The sequence below is a fragment of the Ailuropoda melanoleuca genome, chromosome X, assembly GCF_002007445.2.
Source record: "Ailuropoda melanoleuca isolate Jingjing chromosome X, ASM200744v2, whole genome shotgun sequence".
NCBI classification, from domain to species: Eukaryota; Metazoa; Chordata; class Mammalia; order Carnivora; family Ursidae; genus Ailuropoda; species Ailuropoda melanoleuca.
The window spans coordinates 20,776,867-20,799,694 of record NC_048238.1 but is presented as its reverse complement, the minus strand read 5'-3'; the positions used below and the strand labels follow the sequence as shown (position 1 = coordinate 20,799,694).

Genomic DNA, 22,828 nt, shown 5'->3' with positions numbered 1-22,828 from the left:
GACAAAGGCATCCATCCACTGGTATGTGCATAAATGCACATCAACATAGTAGTCAATATTTTGGAGAAGATAAAAGAGGGAAGGCTAATCACAGCATCAGATCTGTAGAAGCCAGAAGGTTGGGTGCACACCAGAATCAGGATCCAAAGACCCACAATGGGACAGTGATGGGCTGGGCACAGCAAGACAACATTTCACAGGGTTCACTGGAAGGTCTCGGTCACGGAGACTGCAGATTGGCTCCCAATATCCAGTCTGCTCTTTTCTTTGGTACCAAAATAAGCTATTATCTCCATGTGACTAATTTCTGGCTCACAAAATGTATGCATGAAAGCTGGGTGAGACTTCTGGAAAGGCCGCTCAAAGAACTGACTTGGGTGGGAGGTGCATTTTTTTGACCCTTCAACTTTTTCTCTGTCTTGTAGCCTGTGATGGCTTGAAGGTAAGTGTGCAGCTTGAGAGTAAAAGCCTGGCGCTGCTGACGATACAGAAGGGCAGGAGGCACCTGCGCGCCTGACAACACCAGGGAGCCACCATCACAATCCTGGATTTCTGTCATGTGAGAAAAAACTCAAGTTTCTTAGTGAATTAAATGTTTGTTATGGGTAAGCTACTGTTACTTTTGGTTTCCATTTCCCCAAGCTCAGTACAGTTCCTATCTTATGGGTTGAACTGTGTCCCTAAAAAGATATGCTGAAGTTCTATTTGGAAATAGGGTCTTGGCAGAGAAAGTCAAATGAAGGTGAGGTCATACTGGATTAGTGTAGGCCCCAATCCAATATGACTGATGTTGTTATCGGAAGGAGAAGAGAGACAGAGCTACAGAGGGACAAGATGGCCATGTGACTATGTAAGCAGAGACTGCAGTAATACGCCTATAAGCCAACGAATGACGAAGATTGCTAGAAGCTAGAGGAGGCAAGGAATGATTCTTCCCTACAGTTTTCAGGAGGAAAAAGCCCTGCTGTCCCCTGGATTTCTGACTTCTACTTAGCTTCCAGAACTGTCAAACAATACATTTCTCCCGTTTTAGGCCACCTAGCTTGTGGTACTTTGTTACAGTGGACTTAGGAAACTAACACACTACTAATGGAGTCTTATAGATAGATCTAAAAAAACCACATGCATTTCAGAAAACCTGGTAAGGCATGGCTTAGCAGTTGCATGTGCAAAAACATTACATATCTTAGTAGATGGAATGTTCAAAATGAGTCAACACTGAATATGGATGCTAGGAAAGTTAATGCAACCCTAAATAGACTTCACAGAAATTTACTACCTAGAAAAGTCAGCAGCAGCAGGTTTATTCTGCTCCAGACTAGCACTAACAAGACACTTGAAAGGCTGCATGCTGTTTTGGGCTCCTCACTTTACTGGGACACAAACCCTAGACTAGGATGAATATTCTGAAAGCAGAGCACTAGAGAAATGGTTGAAGATCTAGGAAAATTGGGCCAAGGAGGAGAAGGCTCAGGAAGATAGCTACCTTCAAGTATCTCAAAAGTTCTCAAAGCAGGCAGAGCTGGTGCTGAGCAAGTGCTTACTGAACGCAGGAACAGAAGAAGGGATCAGCCTAGCGTTGTGTAGTACCATTCATATGAACTAGGACCAACAAGTGAGCCACGCAACACATATTTAGGTCAAATGTAAGATCTGTCCACCTAGTGAGAATAAAATTAACTTTGAAGTATATTGAAAGAAGCAACCCAAATGTCCATGGATGGATAAATGAATAAACAGACTGTGGTGTATCTATTCAATAGACTATTACTTGGTCATAAAAAAGAATGAAGTACTGACACAGGTTATAACATGGATGAACCTCAGAAATATGCTAGGTCAAAGAAGCCAGACAAAAAAGGTCACCTATTATACGATTCCATGTATGTGAAATATCCAGAATAGGTAAATCAACAGAGACATAAAGCAGATCAGTGGTTCCCAGGGTCGGGGAGAAGGGGAGAAATGGGGTACAACTGCTTAAAGGGTACAGGGTTTTCTTCTGGGGTGATGAAAACGTTCTGGAACTAGACAGAGTGGTGGTCTAACAACATTTGTGAAAGTACTAAGTGCCACTGCATTATTCACTTTAAAATAGTTGATTTGGTTATATGAATTTCACCTTGATTAAAAAAAGATAAAAATAGGGGCGCCTGGGTGGCACAGCGGTTAAGCGTCTGCCTTCGGCTCAGGGCGTGATCCCGGCGTTGTGGGATCGAGCCCCACATTAGGCTCCTCCACTGTGAGCCTGCTTCTTCCTCTCCCACTCCCCCTGCTTGTGTTCCCTCTCTCGCTGGCTGTCTCTATCTCTGTCGAATAAATAAATAAAATCTTAAAAAAGAAAGAAAGAAAAAATAATACTATTGAGAAAGAAAGCTAGTGTCTGCCTCATGGTTAAGAGAAGCTGTATGTAGAATTTAACGAACTCTACATCAACAAGTCCAAAAGACCCTCTGTGGTAAAAATCCACTGTCTCCTGGGTGGTAACCAGTGACTAGATACAGATGTTTAAGACTTTCTATCACAGTTCTAAGGTTCTCTTCCTGCACAACTCATAAGTACTGCCTTAAGAGACCACGATTATTTTCATGCTTTCATCTTATGCGGAAATAAGACGCTGTCTCAGGTAACCGGGCAATATTCTCACTGTCCCTAATCTACTATCAAATCAACACTTTGTTCAGCTGCGGCCATTTTGAAATTGTAACACACAATGACCACAAGTTCAATATTATCCTTTCTTCTCCTTTGAAGGCCAAAGTCATGAATGGTACACACATTCCATTACAAAGGATTTTCATAATTTTACAACTGAGGATGATAATGTGAGAAACACTAAGGGTATCCCAAAGTAGAACTAGAAGCCATTCTACTGCCTTCCTTATAAGTGGCCTTCAAGAAATTTAGCTGAATAAACAACTGAGTGAAGAGATCCACCACAGTGCTCTATCCCAGGGGCTGTGAAACTTCCTCAGTGATTTCTGCCATGGCCCAGGGAGTCACATGTAGATACTTTCTCACCTCTGAATCAAGAACAGAAATGTTAGTGAGAAAAAATTTAATTTAGTTTGAAATCTTAGTTCTATAGTGCAAACTAAACAAAACAAACTAACCCTTTAGTTCTTGTGAATTACATAATACAGAATCCCAAATAGCCAGACAGATTTTGGCCACCGTAAGAAGCCAAAACCATGTCCCTGAAATAAAGAGATATTAAAATATTTATTCTCTAACTTGGGAAAGTCCTGTCTCTACTTCCAATGCGAAAAAGGGTTCTATTTATTTAGGAATTCGTGCGTATACTGAAGCTTGAATTCCTGCATTTATGTGCACTTCCTATGTAAAAGAGAACATTCAGAGAATGTATTTTTAATAATCAGCAATTTGAACACAGTTAAATTCTCGTGAACATAAAAAAACTTTACTGATTTTTCTAAAGGTATCTGAGAAGAGAGATACATCTAAAACCCTGGGAACAAAACTGCCCCAGCTTTCTTATGACTCTGGCAACATGAGTCAGAAGAAGATCCAGCTTTCATACCCCAAGTCAATCCTGGAGAGTACTCAAGCCAAATGCAACCCAGGACTAAATGAGAGGAGATTTATTATGTAGGGATGAGACTGGTGTGGTAAGACGCAAGTGCTTTACCATCAAACTTGCACAATGTATTTAAAGGCCCCACTAGGCAAGCACTGGGAAACTCTAGTGCTTCTCTTCAAACAGATATTTGCAAATGCCTATTTTTGCCCACACATATCAATTTTATATAATCTACATAATGTGAAACTACCTTTATAAATAAGGAAATGTCCTGTTCAATGGTGTGCCCCTGGCCCCACAGTACCTAGGATGTAGTAGGTGTTCAATAAACAATTATTAAATAAAAGTAATGTATGATTGAGGCACAGCACCCTAGAACTTAAGGGTCAGGTAAGCATAATCCTAAAAAACGGACACTTGAGAAAACCTTATGGTAATTATAACTATCCTGGCCATTCTACCACTGATTCTGGAGCTTCTCTGGAATGGTCTCTGGAAAGATGCAGCTTCTTCCTCTTACTAGGAAAGCCCAGGAACCTCATACACAGAATCAAGCAACACCCAATTCATCACCAGCAACTCCAAATGGACTGCAGAAGAGTGGGCTCAGACCCACTGTCAAGGTCCCTGTGAGGAACAGCTACAGGCAATATCACCAACCAGGATGCTCTGAAACCTCCAGTTATCCCAAAGGTCATGTTCTGAGCAGCAGTATGACCCAAGCAATATGACCCTAACGAAGAAAGCTCCTCCCTGTCAAGAGTAGCTAATAACCTTGGTAAATGCCTGCCTAAATGTCACCATTTTGAGGACAAGGATATGAAGGGGGAAAAAGTACTTCGAAACGCCTGTGTTGGCTCACTCATTAAAAAAATAAGATACTAAATGATAAATGATGACCTGTGGTATTAAACCACTACCAAAAACATCATCAACACTTACTGGAGGGCTACCAAGCTACTAGCTATCCACTCTCCTTTTACTTTCTCTCACCAACAATGGAATCATCATAAAACTCACTGACTTTCTAAGAAGTGATTCATTTTCACTGAACTTGACTTGATGAGCTAGATGTTTAAGAAGTCTCAAAGGCAGCATCGGTTCACAAAGCCAGGTGATTCCCCTAGAGTCTACAAGTGGAGTGATGAGTCACACTAAATATATATACTTTTGTTCTCTACACTTGCTAATCCAAGTGTTGGGATGAGACCAACTTAGTACAACACATAATTCTCACTATGTGTTCCATATTTTTGTTAAAAAACTACATTCTACTTAACTAATTACCAAATATATACAAAATAAGGCAACAAATATTTTATACTTACTAAATTAGTTAAAAATAATGATAAAGTCCAAATGCTGCAAAGACAGTGGTAAAACCGGTACATGCATCAAGTACTGGCTACAGTTTAAGTTGGGAACACCCATTAAGAAAGCAATGTGGCAGTATGAATCATGACCATATTGTATTTAGGAATTTTGATATGTACTGTCGATAAGAATTTATACTCAAGAAATATTTCAAATAACAACAAAAAGTAATGTAAGCAGGAGATTATTCATTACAATTTAATAAAGAGATCGTAAAAGCAGCCTAAAATGTCCAACAAGAGAAAACGGTTAAATTTGGTTTTGGTACTGAAAATGATGTAGCAACACAGACACTTGACAAAAGATAAACATGATACAGAAGCATATCTTCACCATGACTGAAACCACGTAAAAAATACATATGGTGGGGCACCTGGCTGGCTCAGTTGGTTAAGTGTCTGCCTTTGGCTCAGGTCATGATCCAGGGGTCCTGGGATCAAGTCCTGCATATGGCTCCCTGCTCAGCTAGGAGCTGGCTTCTTCCTCTTCTTCTTTCGCTCCCCCCTGCTTGTGTTCTCTCTCGCTCTCTCTCTCAAATAAATAAACAGCATCTTTCTAAAAAATACATATGGCTATGCAAAGGAACAAGGGAATATAGAATGGTAGTAGCCATCTGTAGTTCCTGACTCCTCACTAAATTTTGTGAAATGATCTATTATCTTAAAATAAGAAGCCATTAGAACTTTAAAATATTTTCCTAAAACTAGACTGTGTACCAACCCTTTTCAGTGAAAAGACCTGAAGTCAAGACTTGATTATAGAACCCTGCCTCTGCATTAAAAAAAAAAAAAGTAAATAACAGGTTCCTTATTCCTACTTTCTTCTCAGCAAAATCCTTATAAATCCTCGGGCCAGACAAATTTGGAAAGCAAGGCACATTACAGTCTGTTTGGTGAGGTTGATTGCATATTATCATTTTACGGGTTCTCAGACAATCTGCAATAAGCTTGTTTAACTCTGGCTAGCCCAGAGTTTGCTGGATGTACCTGATCACAAAACGCTCTTTGCAAGGAAGACCTTCAAACATTTCTCTCCCCACAGTTCGGGGAATGCTGCTTGGGTTGATGATGCTCCAAGGGTACATCAGAAGGAAAGCATTTTAATTACCTAGAAGGTGTTTCCAGACTATGTGCTCCCAAGTTGGAAGTCACTAATGACAGCTGGCCTCCTCCCTCAGGTGTACGTGCTAAGGTAGAGAAAAAGCTGGACATGCTATCCCTTAGAAACAATGGAATCCCATACAAATACAATAAACCCTTTAGGACACAGGTTTGGGAGGTTTTGTGTCCCCTACAAAAGGGGTTCTGACCTAGTCCGGAGACAAGTTTCTACAAAAGCAGTTTCTTCTGTGTAATTATGAAGAGGCAACCAAAGAAATCAGAGTAATTCTTATAAGAACGAGTCAGTTTCTCTTTTAGATATAAGTTCATGATGTGAAAAAATAAAGCATTTATCTTTTTGAAGTCTGAGTTTTTAAAAATACACATGTGGTAGTAGGGTGTTTCCAGAGGGCAAATACCAAATATCTACCTCTCAGAGCTAAGGGATGGGAAAATACAGTCCCCACCCCCTTCTACACAGTTCTCTAGCATCGTGTGACTGTTACCTCTGGCCGAAGTGTAGCTTTCACGCAGACTTGGCAAAGAGGCCCATTTCGGGAGAACTGAAGGGGAAGGCGCCGAGTTCGATTTCGACATGTTGGTTCCTCACAAATCAACCAGCCCTTGAAAGAAGAAAAAGAACAAACACTTCAGTCTTATTACCACCATCAAACAAATACAAATAAAAACCCCTTTCAGGGGCACCTGGGTAGCTCAGTCGGTTAGGCGTTCGACTGTTGGGTTTTGGCTCAGGTCATGATCACAAGGTGGTGAGATCAAGCCCTGCGTCAGGCTCCGCATTTAGCAGGGAATCTGTTCCTCTCTCTCTAATAAACAAATAAATCTTTAAAAAAAAACAAAACAAAAACCCTTTCATTATCAAGATGGACTCGTTTTGTTCAAACTTTCCTTAGAGATTCTGAAATAGCTCCTTATCATTCTTCCCTGACATATCACTTTGATCTGTGCCCCAACCGTAACAGTTAGGAAACTCATCAAGTTTAAAAAAAAAAAAAAAAAGATCACATGAGATATTCTTACCTTTTTAATATATACTCCCCGGCACGCATACAGCAAAAGCTCCAATAAAAGCTTATATGATTACACACGGATGGGTTTTCAGTCATTAATAACGTCCATTATCAAAGTCAAGAGTATACCATGTAGGGTGCCTAGGTGGCTCAGTTGGTTAAGCATCTGCCTTCGGCTCAGGTCATGATCCCGGGGTCCTGGGATTGAGCCCCACGTCGGGCTCCCTGCTCAGTAGAGAGTCTGCTTCTTCCTCTCCCTCTGCCCCTCCCCCTGCTTGTGCGTGCTCTCTAAAATACAGAAATCTTTTTTTTTTTTAAAGATTTTATTTATTTATTCGACAGAGATAGAGACAGCCAGAGAGAGAGGGAACACAAGCAGGGGGAGAGGGAGAGGAAGAAGCAGGCTCATAGTGGAAGAGCCTGATGTGGGGTTCGATCCCATAACACCCGGGATCACGCCCTGAGCTGAAGGCAGACGCTTAACCACTGTGCCACCGAGGCGCCCCTAAAATACAGAAATCTTAAAAGAGTACACCACGTAGAAATGGATGACTTTCCCAACGGCTGAATGACTACTAGTTAGCGACTTAATTGCTGTGCTCAACTTCCTTTTCTGTTAAAGAGGCCCAAAAACAGTATTTACTTTACAGGTTGTAATGATGCAATACATTTAGCCTGCTTAGAGCCATACTTGGCATATAAGAAACAAAGTAAGCAATTAATTAAAATTAAGACAGATTCTTCTACACACATAATCTGGAGGTATAAAACTGGCTGCAATATTTTCAAGGATAGTTTCAACTGACCACTCTTTTCCCACTTCTGAAATAGTCATTGCCCACTTCTCTGGCCTTTAGACTCTCTTCTCACTTTCCTTCTTCAGTTACCGTCTCCTGTTGCTCTTGTTTGAATTTTCTCATAGAGATGTGATAACAATATGCCTATTAGCTTAAATCAGTATCATGTTTGCTATAAAACAGATCTGTTCAAAACTGCACAAATGGGGTAGAGCAAAGCTCAGGTGTTCTTTTTTTTTAAGATCGATTTATTTATGTGTTTGTTTATGTATTTATTTCTTTAGAGAGCACATGTACATGAGCATGTGTGGGGGGGGCAGAGGGAGAGAGAGAATACCAAGCAGACTCTCCGCTGAGCATGGAGCCTGATGCATGGCTCAATCTCACGACTCTGAGATCATGACCTGAGCTGAAACCAAGAGTCGGATGCCTAACCGACTGAGCCACCCAGGCATCCCAAAGCTCAAGCATGCTTATGCAGGCACCAGGGCCTGTGGGTTTAGTGCTGCATGTATTAGGCACAATAAGGCTAAGCAAAGTAAGCTGAAGTGCTGGGGTACGAGGTGCATTCCCTATTGCTTGGTGTTCCAAAACAGGCAGCTGCATTTGGGACTTGACTGTCTTTGTGTCTTGGGAGTATATGGAGAAGCACAACTTCTGAACTGGTCTTGAAGAGTGAGTAGAAGTTTAGTAGGTGGAGAAAGCAAGAAAGACCACTTAGGCAGAGAGAACGATACATGCAAAAGAATGAAAGCCAGAGAGAACTATGTGCAATGTGATTAAGAAAAGAATCAATGACATGTTTAACCCTGTTCACTGTTTCTCGATGGAGCAACTCGTTGGTCTTTTCCCCCTAGCTAACAGCAGTATGTACAGAAATCTGCAGGATGTCCCCACTTGTTACTGTGCTGTGTGACCTCAGTCCTCAGAATAGCCTCTTCTTGGAAGACACTACAACAAGACTCAAGAGAGAGCACCAAAAATCAGTTCCTTCAGCTCCATGTATGGCTTTCACAGCCAGAGAAAGTAGACTGTAGAACTTTTTGACTAAAAGAAAATATACAACCTTTAAAGATTATAAAATCCACCTCATCAATACATTCACAGCGAACTTCATTTCTATCTTCAATCAATACATTGAACTATTTTAAAATTTAAACTTTTCACATAGAGGATCTCAAGGACTCCTTATGAAATCTTTAATATATGCCCAGAATTACATTAAATATTGTGTGGAGTATCCAAAGAGGCCCCAAGTACAGAGTTTTAGGAAATGACAACCTAAATAAGAAAGGTTAACACACACAAAGACTAAAAGCACTTCAGTACGGTTTGGCTTTAAAAACCAAGTTGTATGGTACCAACTATAAATACCGAACGAGACGGAAAAGGGTTGGAGTCGTGTGGCTCCTACCCAAGACAAACAACTACTACCCCAGCAGAACACAAATCAGAACAAGGAATCAGTGGTTCTGAGTCACAGGCAACTCTCTGTTCCAATTTGTATCACCTATAACTATATTTTCCTGACTTGAGGACACGATTCTAATTCACATTTTGATATTTCAGAAACTCAGATGTATTTACAATTGATATGTACATTTAGTAACGTTATTTGTTTCCTTCAAAAACACCGTTAAGTCAAGAGTGCAGTTCACAATCGATGGCCCCTCAGAATTAAAGAAGCCAGACACTTTGGTTTAGCCTGTCCTAGGCATGGGGGATACAGAGGGAGATAGTGGTGCTGACCACAGCAGGTATTAAATTTCCAGTGCAGCCTATAAATACTAACAGCGAGACTAGCTGTTTCTAGAAGTACCCATTTAGGCATATTGATAAAGGAAGCAGAATTCAAGCAAACCAGGTATGACACACGCAGGACTGGACTACTCTTAGATCATTCATTTGGCTTTGCTACCTTAAAGTTGCTATCTGAGGCTTTACACACTTTGGAATAGGTATTAAGTGGAGGATGCCAACCCCAGTTCTAATTCATTCAATTTTTTTTATAGATTTTATTTATTTGACAGAGTGAGAGAGAGGGAGGGAGACAGAGAGAGAGAGAAAGAGCACAAGCAGGGGGAGCAGCAGGCAGGGCGAGAAGCTGGTTCCCCGCAAAGCAAGAAGCCCCATGCAGGACTCGATCCCAGGACCCTAGGATCATGACCCGAGCTGAAGGCAGATGCTTAACCGACTGAGCCACCCAGGTGTCCCTAATTCATTCAATTCTAAAGTTTTAAAAAAGCAAGCAGACAGGCAACAGCTTCCATGTTTTGAGACAATAAATTTTTAATTACTGGGATACAACCTGCAAGTTAAAATTCTTTAATTTTTAAAATACACCCTTCGAAAAGCTCAACTTCTCTTCAGGTGTTTTAGAAACTTGATTCCATCAATGTACTACAACTTCATGACTCACTAGTGAGCTGCCAACAAAGGAGATGCTAAATTGTCACCTCACCTGTTTCTAAAGCAAACACCTAACTCTGACAGAGTTACTAACTAAATGTCCTTTCAAATCATATAGAAAACAGATAATATAATTTGTCTAGACTTCCTACCAGTTATAATTAACGTTAAAGAGGTCTTTTTTTCTTTGTCACCTCTCTATTCAGTACTTATTTAGGTTTGTTTGTACTTACTATCTGTTAATCTCCCTTTACAAATGACAACAATAACTAGTGCTATTATGCATGGAAATTACACATGCTGATAACTGTGTGAAGGGAACTGGGGCTGAAAGACAATATCAGAAGCCTGTAACTCTTGATTCTTCTTGTTTTATGTTGATAATTAAGCTTTTGGTCGTGGTGTATTTTAAACAAAACTCTTCTGTGGGGGAAACAGACCCTAATCATATTCAATATATGCTTTGCTTCCATTTGATTTTGCCAAGTACACTTTGGTTAACCCTTTGTTCCCCCAGCAAATACTAATGGACTAAGCCAAATCTACCTTTCAAGAAACGTGTGTTGTTAAAACTAAATATGCCAAGTCTTTGAAAATATTCCATGATGGGGCCAATCTTAGTTACAAATACTAGCACTGAATAAACCCACTCACAAAGATAAAACTAAACTTATTTTCATTTCCCATGCTGGGAAATAATGTACAGCCCAAAGTTACATTGTCAAGTCAATGGCAAAAAAACATTAACAAAGTGTAGTTTTTTGAAAGTCCAACCTATAAAAAGGGTTGGGTTTTATGAAAACCCCGAGAACCACTCTAAGGATATGTGCCATCCAAATATGTCATTTTATTATGCAATGCCACATGTAAATGCCAAACTGTCACAACGAACAGGAATAAAGTCATTATATTTTCAGATGCCTACCTCAACTACATTTGTAAGTAGAGGGTTCAAAAGAGGTGAAGCCAGCCTGGCCAATAGCAAAACAAACCTTTACCAAAACATGCAAAGATCCATCACCTGTTACTTTAGTTTCAGCATCACTAATTCCTTGAAATCACTGTGTACGAAATTGTGTCAAATGCTGACTGGTTCTGATTGTTAAATTATATTTCTGAGATCTCAAGTAAAATGGTTTCTGTCTGCACATGCTAAAAAGGGATCTATTTCCACTTGTAACTGAGGCATTCCTGGTAGGTGCACCTTAAACACAAACTTACCCATTTGTGTACTTTTGTATTTTTAGAAGGATGCACACACAGAAATCATCCAGACCTGGAAATGTGGCACAGAGGAGGCACTCAAAAAGATCTTTTGAACAAATGAATGAACAGAGGCAATAAAATAATACGCAGGAGCCAGTTTATAGAAAACAATAAGGATCTAAAATTCCCAGGAGAAAGAAAAATGCAAAGTTCTCATACTATTGAATCAAATATATGGTGGGGCCTTCTCCCACTTCCAATCAGTCACCCAATTTGACCATTGGTCTTGCAGTCTCATTGTCGTCAACTTCACCAAAGCCCAGACCTCGAAGTTGATCTACTTTAACAGCCTCCTACCTGGCTTCCCCAACTCCATTCTCTCCCACATCCAGTGTAAAGACTTGCCAAGTGTAGCTTCCCAAGGGCCCTTCACTCCCATCCCCTCAGTGGTAAATCTTCCTTAGAGAATGCATACTCTGGTCTGGCTTTCAAATCTTTCCAGCCTCATCCCATCCCCCCTTTCTCTTACATAAACTCTTCGCCCCACTGGATTGGTTTTCTCACTGTCCTCAACACATTTTGCCTATTGACAACTCCTTGTCTTGGCTCATGCTGTAGAATTTTCACCTAAAATGGCCATTCCTTGAGCATAATTTCCACTCCTCTCCTGTGAAATCTCCCCACCCTCCAGGGACATCTCCCTCGATCCCGCTGCCACTGAGCATACAATGCTGTGCACCGTCCCTGAACAACCTCGTTTCACCTCCCTAACTGGAAGGTCAGGCCTGGGGGATGACCCGCTTTGGATCTGGTGGTGTCCTCTCCAGGCTCTAGCACAAAGGTTCACACTCAATGAAGAATACAGAAACGAGGTTATGAAAAACTGCACGTGAATGTGGCTTCTCTCCACCCACTTATTAACGGGTAATTTCACGTAAGTCACTGAACCTTTCCTCTGAGCCTCGGTTTCCTCATCTATGAAACAAGAGGTAATAATATTTACTCTATTAAGGTTGCTCGGAGCCCACAACACTGCTCATTAAATATAAGATATTACTACCCTACACACGCCTCTACTACTGGGGAACATCGGTGCTCGGCTATAGGTGACAAGACATTGTTAAAGACACACTATTCTAACCAGGAAAGAACCTGGTCAGTTTCCACCTGGTGTTACCCAAAATGGAGAGCTATGATGATAGTTAACTGGTAAGATTAGGTGGAGGTGGTTTGCAATTTGAATGCAAAATAATAGAACTCTGTAGTCAACGTAAGTGAACTTTCCATGTTTTCCCTGACAAAACTGTACTAGATATGAAGTTACAGATGGCAGAATGGATGGTGAGGGAAGAGGAAGGGGTCTGCGCTTTATTTTAGGAATCGGAGATTTTGAAGACACAACACACCACAGTAGTGAACTGACGTATGATTCAGTTTCGACTGTAATGGCTCTCCAGGAGTGCGGTGACAGCAGCGCAGGGTGAGGTCTGCCACCATACGTGCTCTTACAGAGTACAACACATCATTACTATTTTCCTATAATGGCCATTAACTACTCCTCTCCCCAAACGATATGCACTCTGAGCACACCATACACTCTTTTCACCCAAAACCATTTATAAATGTTCTGGGGTTCCCTTGAAGTCACATTTTTCTGTCATAGAATTTTCCCCAGTGTAAAATGGGTCTTACAGCAGTGCACAGTATGGGCCCACAGCTGCTTTTGAAGAATGACATGTTGTGATTTGGGATTTCCAGAAATATCAAAAAACAAATTGCTTTCTGACCCACATTTGCACCCAAAACTGGAAGAAAATTTTCCTAAGATCTCCAGGGTAAGTTTGAACAGTAACATAATTTTGCTTTTAAAGTTAAATCTTCTACACTGCAGCATGCTGGCCTGTCAAAGAGTGATTATCAAGTCTCAGAGAGGTGCCAGGGTAGGAGAAGAAAGAGCAAATCAGGAAATATACATATATAAACTATTCACAAAAGTTAACACAAAAATATCTTTAACAAAATTATCAAACAAAAGAGAAGTGGAAAGTGCCTCGTCAGTCAATGTTAAGAATTTTAAATATTACCAAAATTGATTTTTAAAGTCAGAGATCTCTTTAAATGAACAGTCACATGTCATTTCATCCAAGTTATTTGAAACTTATTGATCTTATCATTTGTGTGAGGACCAGACTCTGCCATCAGTTTGCTGAAAGGATAATGGAGCACTCCCAAACTGTTATGATAGGTTAGATGCAAACAGTGGTCCTCATTTAAACACACAGAATAGCACCACAAGTGGACAAATTCCAACCTCAGCAATTGTATATTACATGATAAATTAGCAAGTTGTTCTGCTTGGCCTCACATCAAATCCAATACCACAGCCTTGTTATTTTAATTTGCAATCAGAGGTTGAGCATCAGAAGATGTCCCTGAGGTACATTAAAGAGCCCCATGCAAGCCATCTCCTCCTGCAAGACTGTGAGCAGAGAAAGCCAACAATTACCAGCAATTTTATTTTACCACTGTAGGACAATACTAAAACAGTTAAAATTGTCGCCATGCAAGCAACAGGGGAAAATATACTTAAAATCACTTTATAAGGAAAATTACGTTTTGGGGGAAAAAGTTCAATGGAGGACATGTATCTTTCTGTATGGGCAGCTAAAATCTCTCTTAGTATATTCAAGCCTATTCTAGAAAATACTCTTCCTATTCATCCAACTCAAAAGCCAGCTACATTTGTAGGCTATAATAGGTCACAACTAAGTACACAGTACCTTGCTTCAGGAATAATTTTGCTTTGTCTGTCAACTGTCAACATAGCACAAAGAGCTCATGCAACCCAGCCATGTACCGTGGATGTTAAAGATCTAACAAAATACAAATAGTAAGAATACAAGATCTCCGAGCTGCCCTGCTTTTACTTTATGTGAGAAACTGAAAGCATTTTCCTCTCCACATTCCATTAATCTCTACTGTATTACAAATCTTTTCATAAAAGACTTTTTTTCCCTATGTGAAGCTACAAGTGACTTGGGGATGTACTATTCCAAATGTGACTCTCCAACACGAATGGTTATAAATGGATGTGTCAGCTAAGGCATACAGACATTTCAACAAGGAAAAGGAAGAAAGAATCACATAGAACGAGATGGTCAAATGGCTACTCCGTTGCTTATACGAATATTTTACCAATGAATCCTCTAAGAAAAACTGTTCACTCATTGTGCGACCACTACTGCCTCTAATCTTCAATGATGAAAAAACATCACCTTTGCTATGAACACATACTAACAAATAAAACCTCAAAAGTAAACTCAAGCCTTAGTTTCATCAATATGTACACAGAAAAAAAAAAAAAAAGACTGGAAGGAACTACCCTAAAATGTTATCACTGGTTATCTGTAGGTGGTTTCCTGTTTCTGTAGTTTCTGAATTTTCTACAACAAGCATGTTGTTTTTATAATTAGAAAGCTGTTACTAATGAAGGAAGAGACAGTTTTGCCAAGAGTAGTCAATACAATCAAATCACTAATACGTGTGAAAAATATTTTGAACTATATCACAGGTGCTTGGTTGTTACCAAGATGAATTTTTAGCAAATGCACTTATGAGGGGAAAAAAAGGTACACGTTTTTCTTTAAAAAAAGAAAACATTTTTTCTTTAAAAAAATTTTTTTTACTAATTCAGAAATTTTAAAAATAGGTCAACTTAAGCACATAGCAGTTCCCAAGTAGAAAATGGCAAGGTATGTATTAGCAGCAGTAGAAATCATTTATTAAATTAAGCCACTAACTAAAATGTACATAGCCTTCTACGGAGTATGATTTGAATACTTTTCTTTATGATGTTGGATCTCTGAAGGTAGGTAATAAATCCGTTTTAAACAGAGGTGCTTTGTTCCCCACGTCCCCTCCCCTGCCTTTTATTCAAAGTACGTACGGATCAACTCAGATGTCCAGGGTGGGAATCAAATTAAAATAATTCAATCAGATGGGCATGCCTAGAACCTTATTATTAGCAGAGTTTTCTTTCTCTGCTGAAGTCTAGCTAAAAGTAATTTTTACTGTTTGTTTGTTAGGGGGGCTAGTAATTTATTGGTATAGTTTACTGTGATATGGCTTTGGGTACTGAACAACAAATGTTAAAACTGAACTATCATGCAAGTGCCTCAAAGGACATCTGAAAATCAGAATGGAGTTCAAACCATCACCAGGCAATGTTTGTTCATTTAACTTTAATTATTTTCTCCTTGAGAATGGTACTAATGAAACTGAATATCTTTCATGGTTTCGAAGGGCCGTTTGAATAGTCTGTAAACAGAACTAAGGGTAGACAAGAGATCTGGCCGAGCCAGGGGGTTGCTAGGTGATGTAGAATGTAAACCCACAAACTTGTTAAGGTTTGCTTTGCTTTCATGCCACTTTCACACACTCTCAAAAGTTTTGAGAATTGATTTTTCAGGTGGCCATTAAGAAAAGAAGAGACCCCCTGCCTTCGAAATTCACTCCCCCCAGATGCTCTGCCAGATACGGAAGAGATAAAATCCATTTGACCTTTGGCGGTAACCTGGGAAACTTTGGGTTTTACATAAACGTAGGATCATGTATTTTATGGATGCCTGTAATTTAAGAAACAAATTCACAAAGATGGATTTTTGAATTTCAGAAAGCCATTTCTAATCTTTTCTTATTCAACTTTGAATAAAATTAAAATTTCCTTTCAGAAGAAAAATTGTGATCACAGCTTAGCACCAATTATCATCGGACAAACCTGTCGGTTTGGCCACTCGCTCGAGACTCTTCTGGCCCACCCCAAGTCTGACTGCCTGTGAGGGTGTCCCTCCTGACCCTCCCTCAAGCTCCTTTCTAAGTAGCTGATCAGAGATTGTCCAGTAAGAGCACTTTATTAGATCATCAGCCAGAGGAGCTCACAAGTACTGAGAGCAATGGGCTCAAATGCAGCACATCAGTTTTAATAGACCAGGGGCTACTAGTAAACTGCAGATACTGCTGAGAACTTTCCTTGCACTAAACTCTTGAAAAAGCACCGTCTCTCCAGCTTAAATGCAGCTGCCTCTTTCAATGCCGCAAATGGGTAAATTTGACAAAAAAGCCACCATTAAGACTACATGAAAGGCTCAAGACAACATCCTTTCAATGCTTTGTACTTCAGTAATCAGATGTACTTACTCACCCCCTCCCCCAAACCCGATCAAGAACTATTTCTGAATGGTAGGAAATAATTCCACTTTGTACATCTTTTAGTTAATCAAGACTTTCTATTCAGCAATTTGACCTTTTGTTCAAAACAGGATTATCAGTTTTTTCGCCAGTTACCAAGGGCGACTCGCATGGTGAACATAATTGCAATAATTTGCAAAACACCATGGCAACCCACATTACAACTAGGTAAATACTGGGCTTTTGTGCTACATTGTTATTTTCAGAGATGCTGAAGTCAAAGAACGAATGACAAATGAACACAAAATTTATATTTGCTTTGTCTCAAAAGAGAAGAAAATTGATAACAAGAATTGGGGGGAAACCGACTACAGCTGTAATTTCTAACTTGATTAATTAGGATGGTAACAGTCCTTAACAGTATATTCAACAAACAGCCCTGACTTCGTCTCTCCACCCACCTCTCTCTATACCACTAGCACTAGCCCCCCCACCCCAGACAAATTTTTTCAGCTTGGAGAACAAACATCCCCCATTTGCTCTTTTCTTCAACTTAATGGAATCCTTAATTGCAGAATATTGTTCTCCTGCTCTTCACGGCAATGGAAACGGAGAGAAAAGAGGAGAGGGCTAGGGCAGACTGGGAGCTACAGTCATTTTTTTTTTCCATGCTTCTTTCGGACACCCCAGGTCCAATGATGAGACGGCATTTTTCTGGTATCAGCAGCTGTTTTCATAGCAGACAATAAAGTCAAAACTATTTAGCTTTGCAGAAAAGCCACTTCTTTCCTTTTGGCAATACAAGATAAGTCTACATGCCGAGATGAAGTTTCCTAATGTAAATGCCAGAACATAAGAGGAGAAACTAATAATTTAAAAAAAACGTACATTTTTCCTGTAAATAAATTATTAACTGTGGTTCTGTCCAACAAGCGGTGGAAATGCATGTTTGCTATCTGAGGAAGATGTTCAACAATATCACCAGTGTGCTGGAAACCACTTTATACGCAGAGCCCAGTTCACAAAACAAGCTAAAAATACAAACCAAGCACTCTTAAAATTAAAAAAATCGAACTCATATTTTTAGTGGATAAACATGGTCTCACAAATAGTATTATCATCTTTCCTAGAATAAATGTGATGAGTAGAAAAGTTGTATCAGACTTGCTTTTACTCAGGTATGAAAGGCAGGTTCTAACTGCAATAGTGAAGGAGCGGTTTTTTCCTAAGAGGAACAAATTCTGCTGTAATGCCTAGCTTTTTGGAAATTATCAAAATTGGCTTCCCCAGGTAAAATGTAGTATTTTGGGAGAAGAAAAGAAAAATACACACAGAAAGGGCCTGTAGAAGTTGTAATGCAGAGATCTCAAAAAAAAGCTCCTAACCCTCGCAACACAGCCCAGCCTGCTTTCCTTCATCTGCCTCACAACAAGGCAGAGCAAAAGGAGTCTCTAAATGATCTGCGTATTTCCCCTAACTTTTGAAAAATCAAACGAACCTGATCTTATAATGGGTCCATTCTTATTTTGTCAGGGCTGCAAACTCCCAGACAGATCACTAAGATTCAGCTTAGAGAAATCACAATATAACATCCTTCAGAATATGCCTCCGAAATTACAGATGCTGTGATTTCTCCCGAGGAGTAGAAATCAAAAGACTGTGACACATTAACTCCTTCTCAGTCAGTGACAACCTCTTTACACTTGGAAAATATATTTATTTTCTGGTTTAGCTCATTCTGAATTTACCGAACCTGTATTAAGTGCATCCTATCAAAAGTCTAAATGTTAAGTGGAAATGTATCCCTTAATGCCAAATGATAAAGAGTTGAACAAACCTTCAGTACTTTTTGATCAAACAGAACTGATGACAGATCATAAAGTGGGCCTAAAATCCCCATGACGCTTAAAATTCAAGAAACTCTTACATATAAATGAAATATTTTGTAATCTAGCCCAAATTTCTTCACTTATAACATTTTACCCAGTATACTGTTCCCTCCTGCCCAGCCTTTTGTGGCTTCTGTTCCAATGTTTGTTTGTTTGTTTTCTTTTCTTTTTTCCTCTGTTTTATCCTCTTTTCTTCTTCTTTTTTTTTTTTTTTTTTTTTCCTTTTTGGCTGACTGGATAGGACACTTCTTTTTTTTTTTTTTAAGATTTTATTTATTTATTTAACAGAGATAGAGACAGCCAGCGAGAGAGGGAACACAAGCAGGGGGAGTGGGAGCGGAAGAAAGGCTCATAGCAGAGGAGCCTGATGTGGGGCTCGATCCCAGAATGCCGGGATCACGCCCTGAGCCGAAGGCATACGCTTAACCGCTGTGCCACCCAGGCGCCCCTGGATAGGACACTTCTTGACTTCTACTTGTGAAATGCAACATCCTATAATCCATCCAACCACCTGTAATGCCAATAAATTACCCCAATTCCCCAAATCAGGAATGGCAAATACTTAGCAGGCAAACCACATTGCATCTTCAACTCCATCCCCATGTGATACAGGATGAAAAGTGGCACTCAGTATGAAAGCCACCTGCTACCTCTGCCCCATAAACCTTCCTGCTCTAGAATTCTCAACTCTGACTGCACATGGGATTCACCAGGGGAGTAGTTACCACACAGACTGCTGGGCACCACAACAGGGTTTCCAACTCACTAGGTCTCAGGATAAGGCCCGAAAATTTGCATTTCTAAGTTCCAGGTGATACTGATACTCCGGGGACCATACTTTGAAAACCACCATTCTGAGGTACATAATAGCCATCAGGAATTTAACAAAGCTCCCCAGGTGATTCTAATTGTGTAGTCGCGGTTGAGATCCCGTGTCCGTATTATTCTCCTTCTCTCTTGTTCAAAGACAACTACTGGCTGTTATCTTCTGAAAAATAAATTTTATAAACAGAGTTGTACCTTAAAAACTTGTCTCTCAACTTTCTCCTTCAATAGTTACTCTTTCTTTAGATACTGTTGATGTGACTCTCTTTTACTCTCTCCAAGCTCTCTACACAGCATTAGAATTAGCAAAGCCTCAAACCTGATTTAACTGTTAAAAGAACTGACCAATTCCTACTTGGCTTACTTACATCATGTATGCGGCTGAGTAACATTCTTCTTTTAAAGAAACCAATAAACAAAGAATCTTATTCTAGCAATAACAATACAGTCCCTAGATTACGAACACAGAATTTTAGGAATGCTGGTGAAAAAAGGTCTATGAAAGAAAACACAATTACATTTTTTACTTTAGGAAGTAATATGAAACAATGTATTTGAACCCTACATGTTAAAGTTGGGAAGGGACTTTACAGCTCTAGTCTAATCCTTCATATTCTGAGGAAAATAAAGCCCAGGAAAGAGCGAATTCCTTGAATACTGTCTCAGCAATTGGCTGTGGGGCCACCCGGGTCTTTGAACGTCTAGGCCAGCACCCTTTCCTCTCTGTACCTATTGTGTTTAATGCAGGAGCCAGCAGCTGTGCGTGCTTCCTGAGTACTTGAAACGTGGCTAGTCCAAAGTGAAACATGCTGCCAGTGTAACATATAAAGCCAAACTTCAAAGACTTAGTCCAAAAAGTATGAAAATATATTATTTTTAACATTACAGATTAAAATAATATTTTGGATATAATGGGTTAAGTAAAATTTTTTATTATATTATAAACAACGCTCTCTCCTATTTTTTTCTTCTTTTCTTGGTTCATTTTTAAAGTAATCTGTATTAAGTCATCTCTACACCCAACGTGGGGCTTGAACTCTTGATCCTGAGATCAAGAGTTACATGCTCTACTGAGCCAGCCTAGTGCCCCCTCTCCCCTTCTTTTTAAAAAAGTAGAGGGATACCTGGGTGGTGCAGTTGGTTAGGTGTCTGACTCTTGGCTTTGGCTCAGGTCGTGATCTCTAGGTCGTTGAGACTGAGCCCCGAGTTGGGTTCCATGCTCAGTGTGGAGTCTGCAGGAGACTCTCTCTCCCCCTCCCTACCACACACTCTAAAATAAATCTTTTTAAAAAAATAGAAAATTATCATATATAGCCTTCTTAAACTTGTTTTGCTTAAAAGTGGAGGAAATGATACCCTGTAAGTACATATAGACCTGTGATATTCTTTTTAATGGCTGCACAGAAATCTACTGTATGATTATAACAACTCAATGAATCCTCTTCTGATCAACAATTAGGCTGTTTTCAGTCATCCACTATTATCAATAATGCTACAAGGAATATCCTCGTACATTATCTTTGACAACACCTGCGAGTAACTGTGCATCTATAAGGAGAGATCCCAAATCAGAATTGCTAAGCCAAATGGCATTTCATTTCAAATATTGACAGATGTCGCCCAATTGTGGTCCGAAGAGCGCATACCAGTTTTCACACCCATCAACACTGTATGTAAGTATTCCTTTCCTCACACCTTTACCTGCACAACTATTTAACTTTTGGATCTTTGTCATTCTGATAGGTGAAAAGTGGTATTCATTCAGGCTTCTGAACTTAAGAGTAAGCTTGAGTATGTTTATCTGTGTGTGTAAGTCGTTTACATTTCTTTTTCCATGAACTAACTACCTGTTCCTGTCCTTTACCTATTTTTCTACTAGGTTGTTGACCTTTTTCTCATTGATTTGCAAGAGCACTTTATATCTAAAGGAAATTACGCCTTTGTAATATAGATTGCAAATATTTTCCCCAGTTCATCATTTCTCTTTTGACTTTATAGTATTTTAAATATGTATGTTTAATTTTCACCTTGCAGAAATTTTTATTATTTAACTTGTGGTCAAATTTATTGATATTTTCCCTTCTTGAAATCAAGAAGTCCTCCCAAATCCAAGATTATTAAAGACATCTATCCCTTTCATACTTCCATTTTTTTTTGAAAGATTTTATTTTTAAGTCATCTCTACACCCAACGTGGGGCTGGAATTACAACACTGAGATCAAAAGCCACATGCTCCACTGACTGAGCCAGCCATGCACCTCTATATAGTTTCATTTTCTTTTTTAAGATTTCATTTTAATTCCAATTAGTTAACATACAGTGTTATATTAGTTTTAGGTGTACCATACGGTGATTCAACACTTCCGTACATCGGCAGGTGCTCATCATGACAAGTGCCTTCCTCAATCTCCATCACCCCCACCCTCTCTCCTCTGGTAACCACTACTTTGTTCTCTATAGTTAAAAGCCTGTTTCTTGGTTTATCTTTTTCCTTTGCTTGTTTGTTTTGTTTCTTAAATGTCACATATGTGTGACATCATATGGTATTTGTCTTTCTCTGATTGACTTATTTTGCTTAGCATTATATTCTCTAGCTCCATCAGTGTTGTTGCAAATGGCAAGATTTCATTCTTTTTCATGGCCAAATAATATTCCATTGTAGATATGTGCCACATACTCTCTTTCCATCCATCAATCAATGGATACTTGGGCTGCTTCTGTATTTTGGCTATTGTAAATAGTTACGCTATAAACATAGGGGTGCATGTATCCTTCTGAGTTAGTGTTCTTATACCTAGGAGTGTGATTTCTGGATTGTAGGTTAGTTCTATTTTTAACTTTTTGAGGAACCTCCATACTATTTTCCACAATGGCTGCACCAGTTTGCATTCCCACCAACAGTGCATGAGTGTTCTTTTTTCTCCACATCCTCACCAATACCTGTTGTTTCTTGTGTTGTGGATTTTAGCCATTGTCACAGGTGTGAGGTGGTATCTCACTGTAGTTTTTAAAAAAGATTTATTTATCTACTTATATATTTTTAAAGACTTATTTATTTTAGGGGGAGGAGGGGCAGAGGGTGAAGCAGAAAAGAGAATCCTCAAGCAGACTCCCCATTCAAGGCAGAGCCTGACATGGGACTCGATCTCATGACCGAGAGCATGACCTGAGGCAAAACCAAGAATCAGATGCTCAAGCAAATGAACCACCCAAGCACCCCTATTTATTTAAGAGACAGAGCAAGCGCAAGTAGGGAGTGGGGCAGAGGCGGAGTGAGAGGAAAAGATAATCTGAAGCAGACCTTGCACTGAGCATGGAGCCTGACGCGGCACTCCATCCCATGACCTCAAGATCATGACCCAAGCCAAATTCAAAGGTCAGACGCCTAACTGACTGAGCCACCCAGGCGCCCCTCTCACTGTAGTTTTGATTTGCATTTCCCTGACGGTAAGTGATGATGAACATCTTT

At 39.7% G+C, this 22,828-nt stretch overlaps 1 protein-coding gene across 2 annotated transcripts in view; it reads right to left on the bottom strand.

Moving 5' to 3' along the window:
* Positions 1-22,828, bottom strand: part of POLA1 (DNA polymerase alpha 1, catalytic subunit) — a 293,771-nt gene that overhangs the window by 99,106 nt on the left and 171,837 nt on the right. For both annotated transcript variants that reach the window (XM_011234119.3, XM_034648774.1), the window contains exon 35: positions 6,522-6,638. In XM_011234119.3, coding sequence (XP_011232421.1) covers positions 6,522-6,638 — 117 coding nt within the window. The remainder of the gene's footprint in view (positions 1-6,521; positions 6,639-22,828) is intronic.